Source organism: Thamnophis sirtalis, unplaced genomic scaffold (assembly GCF_051295495.1).
Source record: "Thamnophis sirtalis isolate CommonGarterSnake01/CBP01778 unplaced genomic scaffold, rThaSir2_p1.2 scaffold_17, whole genome shotgun sequence".
In the NCBI taxonomy this organism is placed as follows: Eukaryota; Metazoa; Chordata; class Lepidosauria; order Squamata; family Natricidae; genus Thamnophis; species Thamnophis sirtalis.
The window spans coordinates 2,440,579-2,458,078 of record NW_028261397.1 but is presented as its reverse complement, the minus strand read 5'-3'; the positions used below and the strand labels follow the sequence as shown (position 1 = coordinate 2,458,078).

The window sequence follows — 17,500 nt, the reverse complement described above, 5'->3', positions numbered from 1 at the left end:
TTCTATTCTATATCCTATTCTTTCCATATTCTATTCTATTCTACTCTATATTGTATTCTTTCCATATTCTATTCTATTCTTTATTCTTTCCATATTCTATTCTATTCTATATTCTATTCTATTCTATATTCTATTCTTTCCATATTCTATTCTTTCCATATTCTATTCTATTCTTTCTATATTCTATTCTATATTCTATTCTTTCCATATTCTATTCTATATTCTATTCTATTCTATATTCTATTTTTTCCATATTCTTTCCATATTCTATTCTATTCTTTCTATATTCTATTCTATTCTTTCTATTCTATTCTTTCTATTCTATTCTTTCTATTCTATTCTTTCTATTCTATTCTTTCTATTCTATTCTTTCTATTCTATTCTTTCTATTCTATTCTTTCTATTCTATTCTTTCTATTCTATTCTTTCTATTCTATTCTATATTCTATTTTTTCCATATTCTATTCTTTACATGTTATATTCTATTCTATATTCTATTCTATTCTGTTCTATTCTAATATGCCCCACCGTAAAGGTTTGACTAGAAACGAGAGGAGGCAGAGAGAGACTGGCAAAGTCCAGAGGACCTTTAAATTGGATTAATAAATAAAATAATCAATAAACTCCCAGCCGCGTTGTTAGCTCATCTTCAGTTTGTACAGTAAATTGATAATTGCATGTCGTTTCTTTTCCCGGAATCCACTGCTGGCAAATGGCTGGGGGTGGCCTCACAAGTGTTCGGATCGTCGCAGGTCGTCCTCGAGTTACGACCACAACTGAGACCCAAAATCGATCTTCCTAAGTGAGATCTTTGTTAAGGGAGCTTTGCCCCACTTTACGACCGTTCTTGTTAAGAGAAGGGCGAGTTGTGGCATTTGTTGTCAAGTGACTTATTGTATTGGTTAAGCGGATCACCGCAGTTGATAAGTTAGCCACAACATGGCCATTAAGCGCATCGGACTTCCCCCATGGGCTCGGAAGGTCGTAAAAAAGGGATCGCATGTCCCTGGGGACACATCGGCCGTCATAAATATGAACCAGTGGCCGAATTTTGATCACATGACCATGGCAACGGTCTTAAGTGTAAATAATGGTCATAACAACTCACTTTTTTCAGCGTTGTTGTAACTTTGAGTGGTCACTCAATGAACTGTTGTAAGTGGAGGACTAGCTAGCAGCCTCCTTCGTAATTGAATCCAGTTTTTGCACAGCCCGACGTAACTCAAGCAAAAGTATAAAAATTGCACAATCGCTCCCCCCCTCCCCACTCCAATTGGGGCATCTCCCACCAAGGGCTTCTGAGCATGTGCAGAATGTCATTCCTGCCCTGGGGGGTTCAAGGCCGTACTAGCTTCCTCCTCATCTTCCTAGGCAGGCAGTCCTCAACTTACAGCAACCCATTTAGCAACCATTCAAAGCTGCAAGCAAAGTCAGTGAGGAAGCCAGATTCGCTTAACGGCCGTGTTACTGACTGAACAACTGCAGCAATTCACTTAACCGTGGCGAGAAAGGTCGCTAAATGGGGCCAAGCCCACTTAACAACTCTCTCGCTCAGCAATGGAAAATTGGGGCGTCATAAGTCAAGGACCGCCTACATCAGAAATCAGCGATAAAAGCTGGGGGCAATCAGCACACACAGAGAAGAGGAAGCGCAGCAAAGCAATTGGCTCCTTTTATCCCAAATTCGCTATGGAAGGGCTGTGCATTTTGGCCCCGTGGGGCAAAGCACTCTGCGCATGCTCAGAGGCATCGCGGATGGCTTACCTCGTTCCACTGCGGCTCCGTTGTGTCCCGGAAAACCCGTGTTTTGGCTTTGCTGACAAAATAACCGAAAGAGTCGACTTCGAGAGTACAGTAGAGATCTAAGAACATCAGGGGGGAAAAGAAATAGGAAATAAATTTTATATTTCACCTGAGGGACCTTCCTAAAAATCCATCCCGTAGGTCCTCTGCTGGCTGGGGGATTCTGGGAGGGGAAGCCCACCCCTCTTAAAGCACGGGAAGTGTGTTCCATCCCTTTTCTTGAGTTGCTAGCTTTCTCCTTGCAAGGAGCATGCTGCACAGCGCCTCCTCCTCCCCTCTTAAAGCGTGCTGGCTGGGGGATTCTGGGAGTGGAAGTCCTCCCCTCTTAAAGCATTGCTGGCTGGGGGATTCTGGGAGTGGAAGTCCTCCCCTCTTAAAGCATTGCTGGCTGGGGGATTCTGGGAGTGGAAGCCCACCCCTCTTAAAGCATTCTGGCTGGGGGATTCTGGGAGTGGAAGTCCATCCCCCTTAAAGCAGGCTGGCTGGGGGATTCTGGGAGTGGAAGTCCTCCCCTCTTAAAGCATTCTGGCTGGGGGATTCTGGGAGTGGAAGTCCTCCCCTCTTAAAGCATTGCTGGCTGGGGGATTCTGGGAGTGGAAGTCCTCCCCTCTTAAAGCATTGCTGGCTGGGGGATTCTGGGAGTGGAAGCCCACCCCTCTTAAAGCATTCTGGCTGGGGGATTCTGGGAGTGGAAGTCCATCCCCCTTAAAGCAGGCTGGCTGGGGGATTCTGGGAGTGGAAGTCCTCCCCTCTTAAAGCATGCTGGCTGGGGGATTCTGGGAGTGGAAGTCCATCCCCCTTAAAGCAGGCTGGCTGGGGGATTCTGGGAGTGGAAGTCCTCCCCTCTTAAAGCCTGCTGGCTGGGGGATTCTGGGAGTGGAAGTCCATCCCTCTTAAAGCAGGCTGGCTGGGGGATTCTGGGATTTGGAGAGGAGGAGGAGGAGGAAGAGGGGAAGGAGAAGGAGAGGAAGAAGAAGAGGAAGAAGAGGGGGGAAGAAGAAGAAGAGGAGGAGGAGGGAGAGGACTTTTTTGGTTCCTTGCTGCTCTCTGAGCTTGGGGGTTTTCTTGCAGACATTTCATGGCCCAACTAGGGAACATCATCAGTGCTAGAAGGGAGGGGTGTTTGCAGAGAGGAGGAAGAGGAGAAGGATTGTGAGCGTTCGCTGGGATCCGCAGATCCATCCCTTGCAAAATGACCACACAATAGGGGGGGGGGGCCTCAACTGGACGCCTGCAGACCCTCCTTACTTGAAGCTGCAGCTGGGTCAAATGATGCCAGAGAAGGCGCCGGGGAGGGGAAGCCGCAGGGAAGATGCAAAAAAATATAATAGTAATCTAATTCGATCTACTCAATCAATCCGGCACTTACTGGCGGATTGCTGGAAGCCCTTGACCGAGTGGAGAATGACGTGTAGAAAGCCGTACATTCCTTGAAGTTTGTCATCTGCAGAGGAGGGACCGGACGGACGGACACACACACACACACACACACACACACACACACACAGAGAGAGAGAGATTAGATGTGGCTTTCTTTTACTTTTTTCTTCCCGCACATTTTTATTTCATTTCCAAAGTTCAAACAAACAAATGAAAAGAAAAGAAAAAAAGAAACCGGCTAACGTTGAATATTTTTTTAAAAAAAGAAATTACATTTACCAAAAAAAAAAAAAGGCACAAGTGGGTTTTTTATTTCCTGGGCGGGAGGTTATAATTGCAACCTCAAGAAATGCCAAGGGGTGAGAAACAGCACGCTAAAAAGGAAGAGTCACCGGATTGCACGCGGGGAGCCGCGAATGAAAGGGGCAAGGGGGGGGGGCTTGCCAAGAGCAGAGGAGCCCCTAATTTGGGGATCACACGGCGTAGGAAGGAGCTGCCCCCACCCCCCACCGTGCTTTGCTCCCACACGCTGCTTTTGGGAACAGAGGGGTCTCGCCCGGAAACTGTTTTAACGAGCTGAAAAGTTAGCTTAATTGGCCGCAACGTTTCCCAAAGCTTCTTTTGACTTAACAAGTCTAAGTATTAAGTTTCGCTTTTTTAAAAACCCCACTGTTTCGTGGCCAAAAAAAACAAAAACCAGGAAAATATATTTTCAAAAAAGCAGGAAATATATATATATATTTTTCCGGATAATTGCAAAAGCAAACTCTTTGCAACCATACCACCACCTACTGGTGGGAAAAGGAATAAACTTAGCGCTTCGAACTTGTTATGAAGGGTAATCAAGAGGTAGGTTATCATCCTTGACATACGACCACAATGGAGCCCAATATTACTGTCACTAAGCGAGCGGGTGGTTCAGTGAGTTTTTGCCCCATTTTGCGGCCTTCCTTGCCACGGTTGTTAAGGGAGTCACTGCAGTCAGTCACGCGGTTGTTAAGTGAATCTGGCTTCCCCGTGGTTTTGGCTGGTCAGAAGATGGCAAAAGGGGATCACGTGACCCTGGGACACTGTGACCGTCATAAATGTGAGTCAGTTGCGACCCCCGGGGGTGCTGCAACGGTCGTAGGTGTGAAAAACGGTCATAAGTCACTTTTTCGTGACTTCAAACGGTCACTAAATGAACTGTCGTAAGTGGAGGACTACCTGTATGTTGCTTTTTTCTTATTTCTTTTAATTACAGGTCGTCCTCGACTTACAACGGTTCGCTTAGTGACCGTTCAAAGTTGCAACGGCACTGAAAAAAGTGAGTTACGACCGTTTTTCACATTTACGACCATTGCAGCAGCCCCAGGGTCGCGCGATCAAAATTCATACCGTTGACAGCTGACTCACATTTACGACGGTTGCCGTGTCCTGGGTCACGTGATCCCGTTTCGCGACCTTCCGAGAAACAAAGTCAATGGGGGAATAGCCAGATTCACTTAACAACCAAGTGACTAATTTTAACAACTGCAGGGATCCGCTTAACAAACGTGGCAAGAAAAGTCATAAATTGAGACAAACTCACGGAAAAAAGATTTCACTTAGCGACGTAAATTAGGGCCCCGATCCTGGTCGTAACTCAAGGACTACCTGTGTACCTGCGAAGTCCAACAGCTTCACATGACCGGCTGCCCAATGCCCAACCTGCAATCATGTGGATCGACGGTGCCAGGGGGGGGGCGCTGGGGTCGCGGGCGCACTCACCGTCAGTGTTGCTGGTCAGAGGAATGTTGTGGACAGTCCGTAGCTTGAAACAGGATCCCATCAGATACTGCAGCTCCACAGAACTTAGCACAAACGTCTGGAGATCTAAGGGGAACGACAAAGGTTTAGCGAAAGGCCGGGAACACAGAGAGTCTCCTAGGGGTGATGTGTGTGTGTGTGTGTGAGAGAGAGAGAGAGAGAGAATGAGACAGAGAGAAAGAGAGATAGAATGAGAGAGAGAATGAGACAGAGAGAATGAGAAAGAGAGAGAGAGAATGAGACAGAGGGAAAGAGAGAATGACAAAAAGAGAATGAGACAGAAAGAGAGAATGAGAGAGAAAGAGAGAGAAAATGAGAGAAAGAGAAGGAGAGAGGAGACAGAGAGAATGAAAGAGAGAGAGAGAGAGAATGAGACAGAGAGAAAGAGAGAAAGAGAGAAAGAGAAGGAGAGAGGAGACAAAGAGAGAATGAAAGAGAGAGGGAGAATGAGACAGAAAGAGAATGAAAGAGAGAGAAAGAGAGAGAATGAGACACACACAGAGGGAGAATGAGAGAGAGAAAGAGAATGAAAGATAGAAAGAGAGAGAGAGAGTGAGACACAGAGAGATAGAGAAAGAGAATGAGAGAGAAAATGAAAGAGAGAGAGTGAGACAGAGAGAAAGAGATAATGAAAGAGATAGAGAGAGAGAATGAGACAGAGAAAGAGAATGAGAGAGAGAAAGAGAGAATGAAAGAGAGAGAGAATGAGACAGAGAGAAAGAAAGAGATAGAAAGAGAGAGAATGAGACAGAGAGAGAGAAAGAGAATGAGAGAAAGAGAGAATGAAAGAGAGAAAGAGACAGAGAGAGAGAAGAAAAGAGAGTGAGAAAGAGAATGAGACAGAGAGAATGAAAGAGAGAGAGAGAATGAGACAGAAAGAGAGGATGAAAGAGAAAGAGAGAGAGAAGAGAGAATGAGACAGAAAGAGAGATAGAAAGAGAGAGAGGGGGAGGGGGGGTTCCTACTGGTACAGTCCAGTTTGGCCAGATAGGAAGTGATACCTGACGGTACCGGTTCTTATCCTGGGCACCGCCATCTTTATTTCTTGTTCTGCACCTGTGCAGAACAATCTTCATTGAAACCCACCCCCTTTTTAATGGGGTGCACATGCCAGTCCCAGAGAGGTCCCAGAGATGGGCCGTTTTTCCCAGCCTCCAGAATCCCTCTGCAGGCTTCAGCAGGGCTGGGGGGGGGGGGGAATGCCCCCATTGTTCCCAGAGGGCTCCTGGGGGGAGGACAAAAATGTCTTTTTCCTTCCTGGATCGTTTGCAGGCGCTCCCTTCCCTCCGTCGAGGCTGCAGAGCCCCCCCCCTTCCCCTCCCCCGTCAAAACTTTTCACCACCCTTTCGGTGTGTATGGCTTGGTGAGGAGGTCATGTGACTGAGGGTGCGTGAGTGATGTCAAGTTGGCCACACCCACTCAGTCACCTGCCGCCCCCCAACTAGCCACACCCACTGAACCGGTAGTAAAAAAATATATGGAAACCCACCCCTGGTGTTTGTGTGTGTGTGTGTGTGTGTTTGTGTGTGTGTGTGTGTGTTTTCACTATGGGAAGAGATGAGGAAGGCACCGGCTTGGGGAGGAAGATGAGGATGCCAAAATCTCGAGGGTGCAAGGGACGGTTGGCTCTGCAGAAGCCTCCTCCCTAGGAGAAGGATGGCAGGTGGCGGCGTCAAACGAGGCCTTAGCCAGCCATCCCCACGTAGCCACAAGCGATCTCAGTCGCAGCCTCCTTGAATCCCGTGGACTCTCGTCTCTGACTCCCAGCAGGCGAGAAAATGAAGGTCCCATAAAAACCGATTTATGGCTCAAAGGCCTCTGAACAGGGATCTTCTCAACTAACCCTTAGCGGCCACTTGGAGTAAGAGAAGGGCTCCGGGAGGTTGGGCTGCGTTCACTGGTAGCTACTCCACCCCCAGGTTCTGCCACTCCTTCTTTTCCTCTTTTTCCCTTTCACATTCCGTTCCTTTCTTCCTTTCCTTTCCTTTCCTCCATTGCCTTCCCCTTCTCTCTCTCCCTCCCTCTCTCCTTCCTTCCCTCTTTCCCAGCTTCCTCCCTCCTTCTTTTCTCTCTCATCCTTCCTTTTTAAACTCAATCCCTTCCTTCATTTCCCTCCCCTCTCTGCCTCCCTTCCCTTTCTTTTTTTCTGTTCCATCCTTCCTTCTTAAACTCAACTTCCTTCCTTCCCTTCCTTCCTTTCCTTTCCCTCCCCTCCTTCTCTCTTATTCCTTCCTTCCCTTCCTTTTCTTTTTTCTCCCTTCCATCCTTCCTTCTTAAACTCAACAACTTCCTTTCTTCCTTCCTTTCCTTTCCCTCTCCTCTCTCTCTCTTATTCCTTTCTTTCTTTTCTTTTTATTCCCTTTGATCCTTCCTTCCCTTTTCTTTCATTTCTCTCCCCTCCCTCCCTTCCTCTTCTTTTTTCTCCCTCCCATCCTTCCTTCTTAAACTCAACAACTTCCTTCCTTCCTTTTCCTCCCCTCCCTCTCTTATTCCTTCCTTCCTTTTCTTTTCTCCCTTCCATCCTTCCTTCTTAAACTTGACCCATTCCTTCCTTCCCTTTTCTTTCATTTCCTTCACCTCCCTTCCTTCTTTTCCTTTTTTCTCTCTCCCATCCTTCCTTCTTAAACCCCTTCCTTCCTTTTTTCATTCCCCCCTTCCTTTTCTTTTTTCTCCCTTCCATCCTTTCTTCTTAAACTCAACAATTTCCTTCCTTCCTTTTCTTTCATTTCCCTCCCCCTCCCTCTCTCTTATTCCTTCCCTCCTTTTATTTTTTCTCCCTACCATCCTTCCTTCTTAAACTGGACCCCTTCCTTCCTTCCTTCCTTCCTTCCTTCCTTCCCTGCCTTGCCCTCCTCTCCCTCCTTCCCTTCTCCTTCCTTTCCTTTCCCTTCCCTCTCCACTCCCTCCCCCCCTCTCTCTTTCTTTCCTCTCTCCCTCCCTCTTTTCCTTCCCTTCTTCTGGTCAGACACAAAAGGCCAGGTTGACATACAAACGTCCAGGAAATTGGAATTGGCTACGTGGGGATTCTGGCCTGATTCCTCTCTTGACTCCAGCCGTAGATTCTGCCATGCCTTTTCCTTCGTCCCCTGACTCAAGGACCAGTTTTCCACCCCCAAAGGGAAAAAATCATATTTAATAAGCTCGTGAGTCTCAGCAGGAAGTCCCAACCCTCGTTTCTACCAAGAACATCTTGTTTCGTGGACCCTCCACCCAGCTGAAAACCCACGAGGGTCCTTCATGGGGCGTTTGATCCCCCCGTGACCCACCTTTCTTCTGCAGCTTCTGGATTGCTTCCCTCCACTCCGACCGCTCGTAGTCCGAGGACAGAAGGAAGAGGTAGCTCTGAAAAAGCCGAGAGAGAGAGAGAGAGAGCAAGGAAAGGGGTTTAAGTCAATGAGGCATCGTTGCCATCTCCTAAGCGGTGGGGTCCTTGGTGGTTTCTGAGCTCGGTTTCCTTGCAGGCGTTTCAGTGCCCAACTAGGTAACATCATCAGTTGAGGAGGGAGGAGGGTTAATGGAGGAGGAGGAAGAGGAGGAGAGGGGGAGAGGACTGTGGGGTCTTTGGTGATTCTCTGAGCTGCACTGTTTCCTTGCAGACGTTTTCAGTGCCCAACTAGGGAACACCATCAGTATTAGGAGGGAGGGAGGATTTATGAAGGGGAGGAGGAGGGGGAGGAGGAGAAGGGAGGAAGATTGTGGGGTCCTTGGTGCTCTCTGAGTTGGGTGGGTTCCTTGCAGACGTTTCGTGACCCAACTAGGGAACATCATCAGTGCTAGAAGGGAGGGGCGTTTGCAGAGAGGAGGAGGAAAAGGAGGAGAAAAAGGAGGAGGAGAGGAAGAAGAGGAGGAGGAGAGGAAGAAGAGGAGGAGGAGAGGAAGAAGAGGAGGAGGAGGAAGAAGAGGAGGAAGAGGAAGAAGAGGAGGAGGAGGAGAGGAAGAAGAAAAGAAGGAGGAGGAGGAAGAGGAAGAAGAGGAGGAGGAGGAGGAAGAAGAGGAGGAGGAGGAGGAAGAAGAGGAGGAAGAGGAAGAGAAGGAGGAGGAGAGGAAGAAGAAAAGAAGGAGGAGGAGGAAGAGGAGGAAGAGGAGGAGGAGAGGAAGAAGAAGAGGAAGAGAAGGAGGAGGAAGAAGAAGAGGATGAAGAGGAAGAAGAGGAGGAGGAGGAGGAAGAAGAGGAGGAAGAGGAAGAAGAGGAGGAGGAGGAGAGGAAGAAGAGGAAGAAGAGGAGGAGAGGAAGAAGAAGAGGAAGAGAAGGAGGAGGAAGAGGAGGAAGAGGAAGAAGAGGAGGAGGAGAAGAGGAGGAAGAAGAGGGGGGAGGAAGATTGTGGGGTCTTTAGTGCTGTGAGTTTGGTTGTTTTCTTGCAGACGTTTCGTGACCCAACTAGGGAACATCATCAGTGCTAGAAGGGAGGAGGGTTTGCAGAGGAGGAGGAGGAGGAGGAAGAGAAGAGGAAGAGGAGGAGGAGGAGGAGAGGAAGAAGAAGAGGAAGAGAAGGAGGAGGAGGAGGAGGAGGAAGAGGAGGAAGAGGAAGAAGAGGAGGAGGAGGAGAGGAAGAGGAAGAGAAGGAGGAGGAGGAGGAAGAGGAAGAAGAGGAGGAAGAGGAAGAAGAGGAGGAGGAGAAGAGGAGGAAGAAGAGGAGGGGGGAGGAAGATTGTGGGGTCTTTAGTGCTGTGAGTTTGGTTGTTTTCTTGCAGACGTTTCGTGACCCAACTAGGGAACATCATCAGTTCAGTTCAGTTCAGTTGCGTTTATTTATAGGCCGCCCTTTTCCCTGAGGGGACTCAGGGCGGCTAACAACTTATGGGAGTGCTAGAAGGGAGGGGGGTTTGCAGAGGAGGAGGAGGAGGAGATGTGCTTCCCCCCTGAGCAGCTCCAGCAGCCCCCCCTTCCACCCAGCCTCCCCTCCTCCTGCTCCCCAATCTCTACCCGGCCGGCCTTACCTTGCCGTTGCGGTTGTGGATCCGCAGCGGGATGGAGGGCGAGTTGAGCAGGAGCCAAAACTCGTTGTCGAACATTTTCTTCTTGAGACGCTCCATGGCTCGGCTCTGGCCTTTGTTGGCCTTCTGCAGAGGAAGAGGAGGAGGAGGAAGAGGAAGAGGAAGAAGAAGGAGAAGGAGAGGGAGAAGGAGGAGGAGAAGAGGAAGAAAGAGAAGAGGAAGAAGGAGAAGAGAAGAGGAAGAGGAAGAAGGAGGAGGAGGAGAGGAGGAGGAGGAGAGGAGGAGGTGGAGAAGGGAGGGAGAGGAGGAGAAGAAGAAGATGAGAGGAAGAAGAGAAGGAGGAGGAAGGGGAAGAAGAAAAGGAGGAAAAAGAGGAGGAAGAGGAAGGAGGAGGAGAAGAGGAGGAGGAGGAAGGAGGGACGGAAGAGGAGAAAGAGGAAGGAGAAGAGAAGTAGAAGAGAAAGAAGGAGGAAGAGGAGGATGAGGAGGAAGTGGGAGAAGAGGAGGAGGAGGAAGAAGGAGGGATGGAAGAGGAGAAAGAGGAAGGAGAAGAGAAGTAGAAGAGAAAGAAGGAGGAAGAGGAGGATGAGGAGGAAGTGGGAGAAGAGGAAGAGGAAGGAGGAGGAGAAGAGGAGGAGGAGGAGGAGGAAGGAGGAAAGGAAGAGGAGAAAGAGGAAGAAGGAGAAGAGAAGAAGAAGAGAAAAAAGGAGGGAGATGAGGAGGAAGAAGAAGAGGAGGAAAAGAAGAGGAAAAGGGAGAAGGAGGAGGAGGAGAAGAGGAGGAGGAAGAAGGCAGAAAGGAAGAGAAGAAAGAGGAAGAAGAAGAGAAGAAGAAGGGAAAAAAGGAGGAAGAAGAGGAGGAAGAAGAAGAGGAGGAAAAGAAGAGGAGGAAAAGGGAGAAGGAGGAGGAGGAGAGGAGGAGGAAGAAGGCAGAAAGGAAGAGGAGAAAGAGGAAGAAGGAAAAGAGAACAGGAAGAGAAAGAAGGGGAGGAGGAGAAGAAGAAGGGAGGAAGAAGAAGACAATATTGACGACTTAGGACAGTTGATCCAAACCTCCCAGTGGGACCCTCGGCCAAAAGGGCCCAATCCCCCCCCTCCCCAAGTCCTGAGGCTCCTCCTCCTGTCTCTGCCCCAGGAGGACTTGAGAGAAGATTCCGGAAGAAAACCGGAGCTGTGCCCCGGGAAAACAAGGCAGCCTCAGAAAGAAACTCCAGGCGGCTTTTTCTTGATTCTCTTCCATAGCGGTAGCCCTCGGCTCACTAACGCTTCGTTTAGTGACCATTCAAAGGTACAAAGGCATTGTCTTGCGGCCGTTTTTCTCACGACCATTGAAGCACCCCACCTCCCCATGGTCACATGATCAAAATTCAGACCCTTGGCAATTGGACTCATATTTACGTCAAGCCACAGTGTCCATGTAATCCCCTTTGGCGACCACTGACAAGCATCGTCAATGGTGGAAGCCAAATTCGCTTAGTGACTGTGATTCGCTTAACGGACTGCAGGGATTCACTTAACAACTTGGTCAAAAAAAAACCATCCCAAAATCGGATGTAATTCATTCACCTCCTGCTTGGGCGGTGGGGGTTGGACTAGATGACCTACAAGGTCCCTTCCAACTCTTGTTAATCCCTTTGCTCCTAACGGTGTTGCTGTGAAGTTTCCTTGTAAGTTGGAAAACGGGGTGAAAATTTAAAAAATAAGCACAAGTGGTCCTCGACTTACGGCCACGGTTGAGCCTGAATTTTCCGTTGTTAACTTGAGACGTTCGTCAAGCGAGTTTTGCCCCGTTTTACGACCTTTCTTGTCACCGTTGTTAAGCGAGTCGCCGCCGTTGAGCAAGTTGGTAACCCGGTTGTTAAGTGAATCCGGATTTCCCCATGGACGCTGCCGGTTCGAAGGTCGCAAAAGGGGAAATCACGTGACTTCGGGACACACGGCAACGGTCGTAAGTATGAATCGGTGGCCAAACGTCTGAATTTTGATCACGTGACCCTCCCCGGTTACGGCCGTTAAGTGTGAATTTTGATCACATGACCCTCCCCTGGGGAGGCCGTTAAGTGTGGAAAAAAAGGGTCCCGTTGTGTAACTTCGAATGGTCACTAAGTGAACGGTCGTAAGTCGAGGACTGGCTGCCAAGGGCGTGAATTCTGACCGTGTGACGCCGGGGAGGCCGCAATGGCCGTTAAGTATGAAAAGAAGGTCCCGAGTCCCTTTTTTGCCAGTGACGTCCTGACTTTGAGAGGTCGCTAAACGAACGGTCGTAAGTTCGAGGAGCCCCTGCGTGCATCCCCCAGCCCCTTTCCTCTGTTGGGTTGGACTAAGCCACCCGCCGGCCCTCCCCTGACCTCCTTCTGCACTTCGCTCTTCATGGAGGAGATCTTGATCTTCATGTCCTCCAGGTCGTGGTCAGGCATAGCCTGGACGTGTGGACACAGGTCGGACTCTTCCAAGGACGGGAAGACCAGCTCGGCCAGCGGGACGTACCACTTGCACTCGTACTGCTGGTGTTTCCTGCACGGAGAGACACCCCCCCCCACACACACACCTTAGAACTCTCTGGCCCAGCCCACGAAGGACCGAGGACCATCCAGCCAGCAGATCGTGGATGGGAGACCACCAGGAGAGCCCAGGGGAGGGGCCCTTTCATATTATTGCCCAGAAAACTCTACTCTTATTTCTAAACTATCCTATTCTATTGTTCTGTTCTTTTAAATTCTATTTTAAATTCCCAATCCTATTCTTTCATTCTATCCTAGTCTACTCCATTCTGTTCCATTCCTTTCTTCTTCTTCTGTTCTGTTCTATTTCAAATTCTACTCCATTCTACAGTATTTTGAATTCTGTTCCAATTCTATTTCAATTTCTAATCTACTCTAGTTTATTCTAGTCATCGAGTCTAATCCTTTCTTTCCTTCCTTCATTTGAATCTTCCCTTCCCTACTCCCTCCCTCCCTTGCTTCCTTCCTTCCACCCACTCACTCTTTTCCTTTCTCCTTACCCTTCCTTTCTCCTTTCCTTTCCTTTTTCCCTTCCCTTCCCCCTTTCCTTTTCTTTCCTTTCTCCTTAGCTTTTTCCTTTCCTTTCTCCTTCCCCCTTTCCTTTCTTTTTTCCTTCCCTTCCCCCTTTCCTTTCCTTTTTCTTTCCTTTCTCCTTAGCTTTCTCCTTTACTTTCTCCTTCCCCCTTTCCTTTCTTTCCTTTCCTTTCTTTTTTCCTTTCCTTGCCTTCCCCCTTTCTTTTGCTTTCCTTTCCTTTTCTTTCCTTTCCCCTTTCCTTTCTCCTTTCTCCTTCTCCCTTTCCTTCCTTTCCTCTTTCCTTTCTTTTTCCTTTCCTTTCTCCTTCCCCCTTCCCTTCCCCCTTTTCTTTCCTTTCTCCTTAGCTTTCTCCTTTCCTTTCTCCTTCCCCCTTTCGTGTTTTTTTCCTTCCCTTCCCCCTTTCCTTTCCTTTTCCTTTCCTTGCTCCTTAGCTTTCTCCTTTCCTTTCTCCTTCCCTCTTTCCTTTCTTTCCTTTCTTTTTTCCTTTCCTTGCCTTCCCCCTTTCTTTTGCTTTCCTTTCTCCTTAGCTTTCTCCTTTCTCCTTCTCCCTTTCCTTCCTTTCCCTTTTCCTTTCTTTTTTCCTTCCCTTCCCTTCCCCCTTTCCTTTCCTTCCCTTTCTCCTTTCCTTTCGTTTCCTATTCTATTCCAAATCCTATTCTGTTTCTGTCCCTCTTCCGTTCTTGTTATGTTTCTGTTTCATTTCTGTTCTGTCCGGATTCTGTTCCATTCCGTTCTATTCACAGCTGCCCATCCTACAGGCTCCTCTCCCCCCACACACACCCCGAGTCTCACCCGACGCCCGTTTTCTTCAACTTGGCGCAGAGCAAAACGTCCGTAAAAAGGAAAACGTGGCGCAGCTTCCGAGACCCTTCGGCCACCTCCACCAAGAAGCCATCCTTGACCAGTTGGCGGTTCTGCAGAAGGAGGAAAAACAGTAAAAAGAAATTCAACCGATAACTCCAAGAAGGCCCTGTGGCTTTTCACATTTAGGACAGGATAGGGCCCGTTTGAGTGGTGTGGTGGCCTAGAGGTGGAGCTTTCGCCTCACAATCAGGAGGCTGTGAGTTCAATCCCAAGTAGAGGCAGATATTTCTCTTTCTGGGCACGATGAGAATATAAGTGCCGAACAAAACTCCGCATTGGCGACACGAAGGGCAGGTGGCCCTTAAAACACTCTGCTAACTCCATTGAGTTTCCCAGACTTCACCCTTCAAGAGATTATGGGGTTGTTAAATGAGGATGGCAGGATAGGACCCGTTTAGGATAGCATGCTTGGAGACTATGGGAAACTGGGACATCGGAATGCCAAGGATGGGTTCGAAAAAGGGGTTTAATTCTAGGTTGATTCACGAAAAAGGCAACAAATCCTACTTCACAGCCATCAAATTCATTTCCTAAATATATAATCAATCAACCAATCAATCACATTTACACAGGCATCCATTTTGTTTCCAAGTGTCTCTGGGCAGCGTACAACAATCAAATAAAAACTCCATTTTTTCAACAACAAAAAAAACCCCTGCCAACCGCTCATTGTCAAAACATGATTTTTGCTTTCATTGCATCATCATTTGGTGGGCTTAGGGATATTTATTTCTGACCGTTTTAATACATTTATTTATTTATTTATTTATTTATTTATTTATTTATTTATTTATTATTTATTTATTCATTTATTCATTCATTCATTCAATTTACAGGCCATCCATCTTACTTGAAAGTAATTCTGATTTATTTTAAAGCATAACAGACAGACAGACAGACAGACAGAGATTAGATAGATAGATAGATAGATAGATAGATAGATAGATAGATAAGATAAGATAAGATAGAAAGATAGATAATATAGAAAGAAAGAAAGAAAGAAAGAAAGAAATTTTTAATATAAAAATATAAACATTTTATATACAATGTAAAGAGAGAGGGAGAGGGAGATGCACATAGAAAAATAGATAAAGAGAGGAAGAGATAGATAGATAGATAGATAGATAGTTAGATAGATAGATAGATAGATAGATAGATAGATGATAGATGATAGATAGAATGATAGATGATAGATAGAATGATAGATATAGAAAAATAGATAAAGAGAGGAAGAGATAAATAGATAGATAGATAGATAGATAGATAGATAGATAGATAGATAGATAGATAGATGATAGATAGATAGATAGATAAGATAGAAAGATAGATAAGAAAGATAGATAAGAAAGATAGATAGATGGATGGATGGATGGATGGATGGATAGATGGATACAGAGAGATAGAGATAGATATGCTTTAAAATGATTAATAATTAATCAATATATACCGTTACCGTGAGGTAAGATGGGCAACTGGTAAATGTTATAATTTTTAATATAAAAATATAAAAAAATTATATAAATGTAAAGAGAGAGGGAGAGGGAGATGCACATAGAGAAATGGATAAAGAGAGAAAGAGATAGATAGATAGATAGATGATAGATAGATAGATAGATAGATAGATAGATAGATAGATAGATAGATGATAGATCGATAGATGATAGATAGAATGATAGATATAGAAAAATAGATAGAGGAAGAGATAGATAGATAGATAGATAGATAGATAGATAGATAGATAGATAGATAGATAGATAGATAGATAGATAGATAGATAGATAGATGGATAGAGATAGATGATAGATGGATAGATATAGAAAAATAGATAGACTGTAATATACATAAATAAGAAAAAATTTAGACACCGCCCATCTTAACTTACAGTAACTGATGCTATAAACTGCCCAGACTCGAATTAATGGGTGAATCTGTTATTAAAAATGTTTTTAAAAAGCCGCACACAGCCTCCGAATCCTACCATAGCCGTGTCCTCCCCTCCCCGAGGCACCGCACTCATCCTGATCGCGTGAATGGGTTTCTTAACTCTAATGGAGCCTCCGGGCACAGGGGCAGTATACCTTGGAATCTTGGCGATCTCCACCTAGGGAGGCATCTGCTTGGCCGGATCCCTTTGCTGACTGTTTTGGGGGTCCTATGTTGCTCCACACGGAGTGTCCCCCCTCCCCAAATCACCCCGGCACAATGGCCTACTTGCCTCTCCTTTCGGGGTAGTGACCGCCGTTCTGCGAGGATCAATGTCCTCATTGATGCTGGAGAGGAAATTCTGGGAAATCCGAAGAGCGTCCTGGAGCAACGGGTAATCGGGGTGATCTGTTGGCGTGTGCTTCAGTAGATCCTGGGATCCCAAAAGAGATTTTTTTTAAAGGGAAGGAGGGAGGGAAGCAAGGAGGGAAGGAAGGAGAGAAGGAGAGAAGAAAGGAGGGAAGGAAGAAGAGAAGGAGAGAAGAAAGGAGAGAAGGAAGGAGGGAATGTAGGAGAGAAGGAAGGGGGGAAGGAAGGGGGAAAGGAAGGAGAGAAGGAGAAAAGAAAGGAGGGAAGGAAGAAGGGAAGGAGAGAAGGAAGGGGAAGGAGGGAGGGAAGGAAGGAGAGTAGGAGAGAAGAAATGAGGGAAGGAAAGAGGGAGGGAGGGAAGAAGAAGTAGGACCGTTGTAAGATAAGATGGATCTATGGGATGTTATAAATACATATTATTAATAACAGTTATGAGATCATATAATTGTGAATGTATATATGAAATTGATAAAATTAAATTAAAATTTAAAAAAAAATCAAATGTGGCCAGATCCTGGATGCCAAAGCCAATTTCCCAGGTGGTCCTCGACTTACCACCGTTCCAATTAGCGACTGCCTGAAGTTTTAGACCGTCAGCCCTGCAAAAAGTGACTTACGGCCAGTCCTCACATTTTATGACCATTGCAGCATTTCCCATGATTTATATTCGCATGCTTGGCAACTGATTCATATTTATGACGGTTGCACTCGATCGGGGTCGAGAGATCAAAATTTGGATGCTTGGCAACCGACTCACATTTACGACGGTCGCAGCATCGCCGGGTTACATTATCCCCTTTTGTGACCTTCCGACAAACGAAGTCAACGAGGTTAGCCTGATTCACTTAATGACCACACAATTCACTTAACAACCACAGTGAATCACTTACTGACTTCAGCCAAAAAAAAGTCACGAAAATCAGGACCGGTCACGGGATGACTCATTTAACGGCCGTATTGCTTAGTGGCGGACGTTCCCATCTACTTTTGGTCGTAAGTCGAGGATGACTTTTATAAAACTTCGCCCAGATTTGAAGAGAGCAACGCGTGGCTTGTTTTCTGTGTAAATTGTGTCTAAAAAAGGGGGTGCCCCATTTTCATCCAGAACTGCCAGGCAGCTTAAGTGTCCCCCCCCCCTCAAGTGATCTAGCAGGAGCTCAACTCCCAGAATTCTCTGGGGCTACGTGGTAGGGCATTCTGGGATTCCCAGACTCCAAAACAATGGAGAACCTTAGAAAGTGGAAAATGTTCTGACCGAGGCTTCCCGAGAGCCTGAAGCAAATTCCTTGTTCCGACAAAAAACCCTTTGATTAATTTGAGTGTGAATTCTGCTCCTTCCCATCCAGCAAAATCTTTCAAAGGAGGATTTACAGTCACAGACCTCATCTGGCTTGGAGAGCTGC

General features: G+C 46.8%; 1 protein-coding gene across 3 annotated transcripts in view; it reads right to left on the bottom strand.

Annotated features, from left to right (window-relative positions):
- The window catches only part of LOC106551192 (active breakpoint cluster region-related protein), a 208,465-nt gene that overhangs the window by 64,036 nt on the left and 126,929 nt on the right, over positions 1-17,500 (bottom strand). For all 3 annotated transcript variants that reach the window (XM_087702865.1, XM_087702866.1, XM_087702867.1), the window contains 8 exons: positions 16,021-16,161; positions 13,734-13,855; positions 12,254-12,419; positions 9,910-10,032; positions 8,238-8,313; positions 4,933-5,037; positions 3,173-3,247; positions 1,765-1,862 (listed from right to left, as the gene is read on the bottom strand). In XM_087702865.1, the coding sequence (XP_087558991.1) occupies positions 1,765-1,862; positions 3,173-3,247; positions 4,933-5,037; positions 8,238-8,313; positions 9,910-10,032; positions 12,254-12,419; positions 13,734-13,855; positions 16,021-16,161 (906 nt within the window). The remainder of the gene's footprint in view (positions 1-1,764; positions 1,863-3,172; positions 3,248-4,932; positions 5,038-8,237; positions 8,314-9,909; positions 10,033-12,253; positions 12,420-13,733; positions 13,856-16,020; positions 16,162-17,500) is intronic.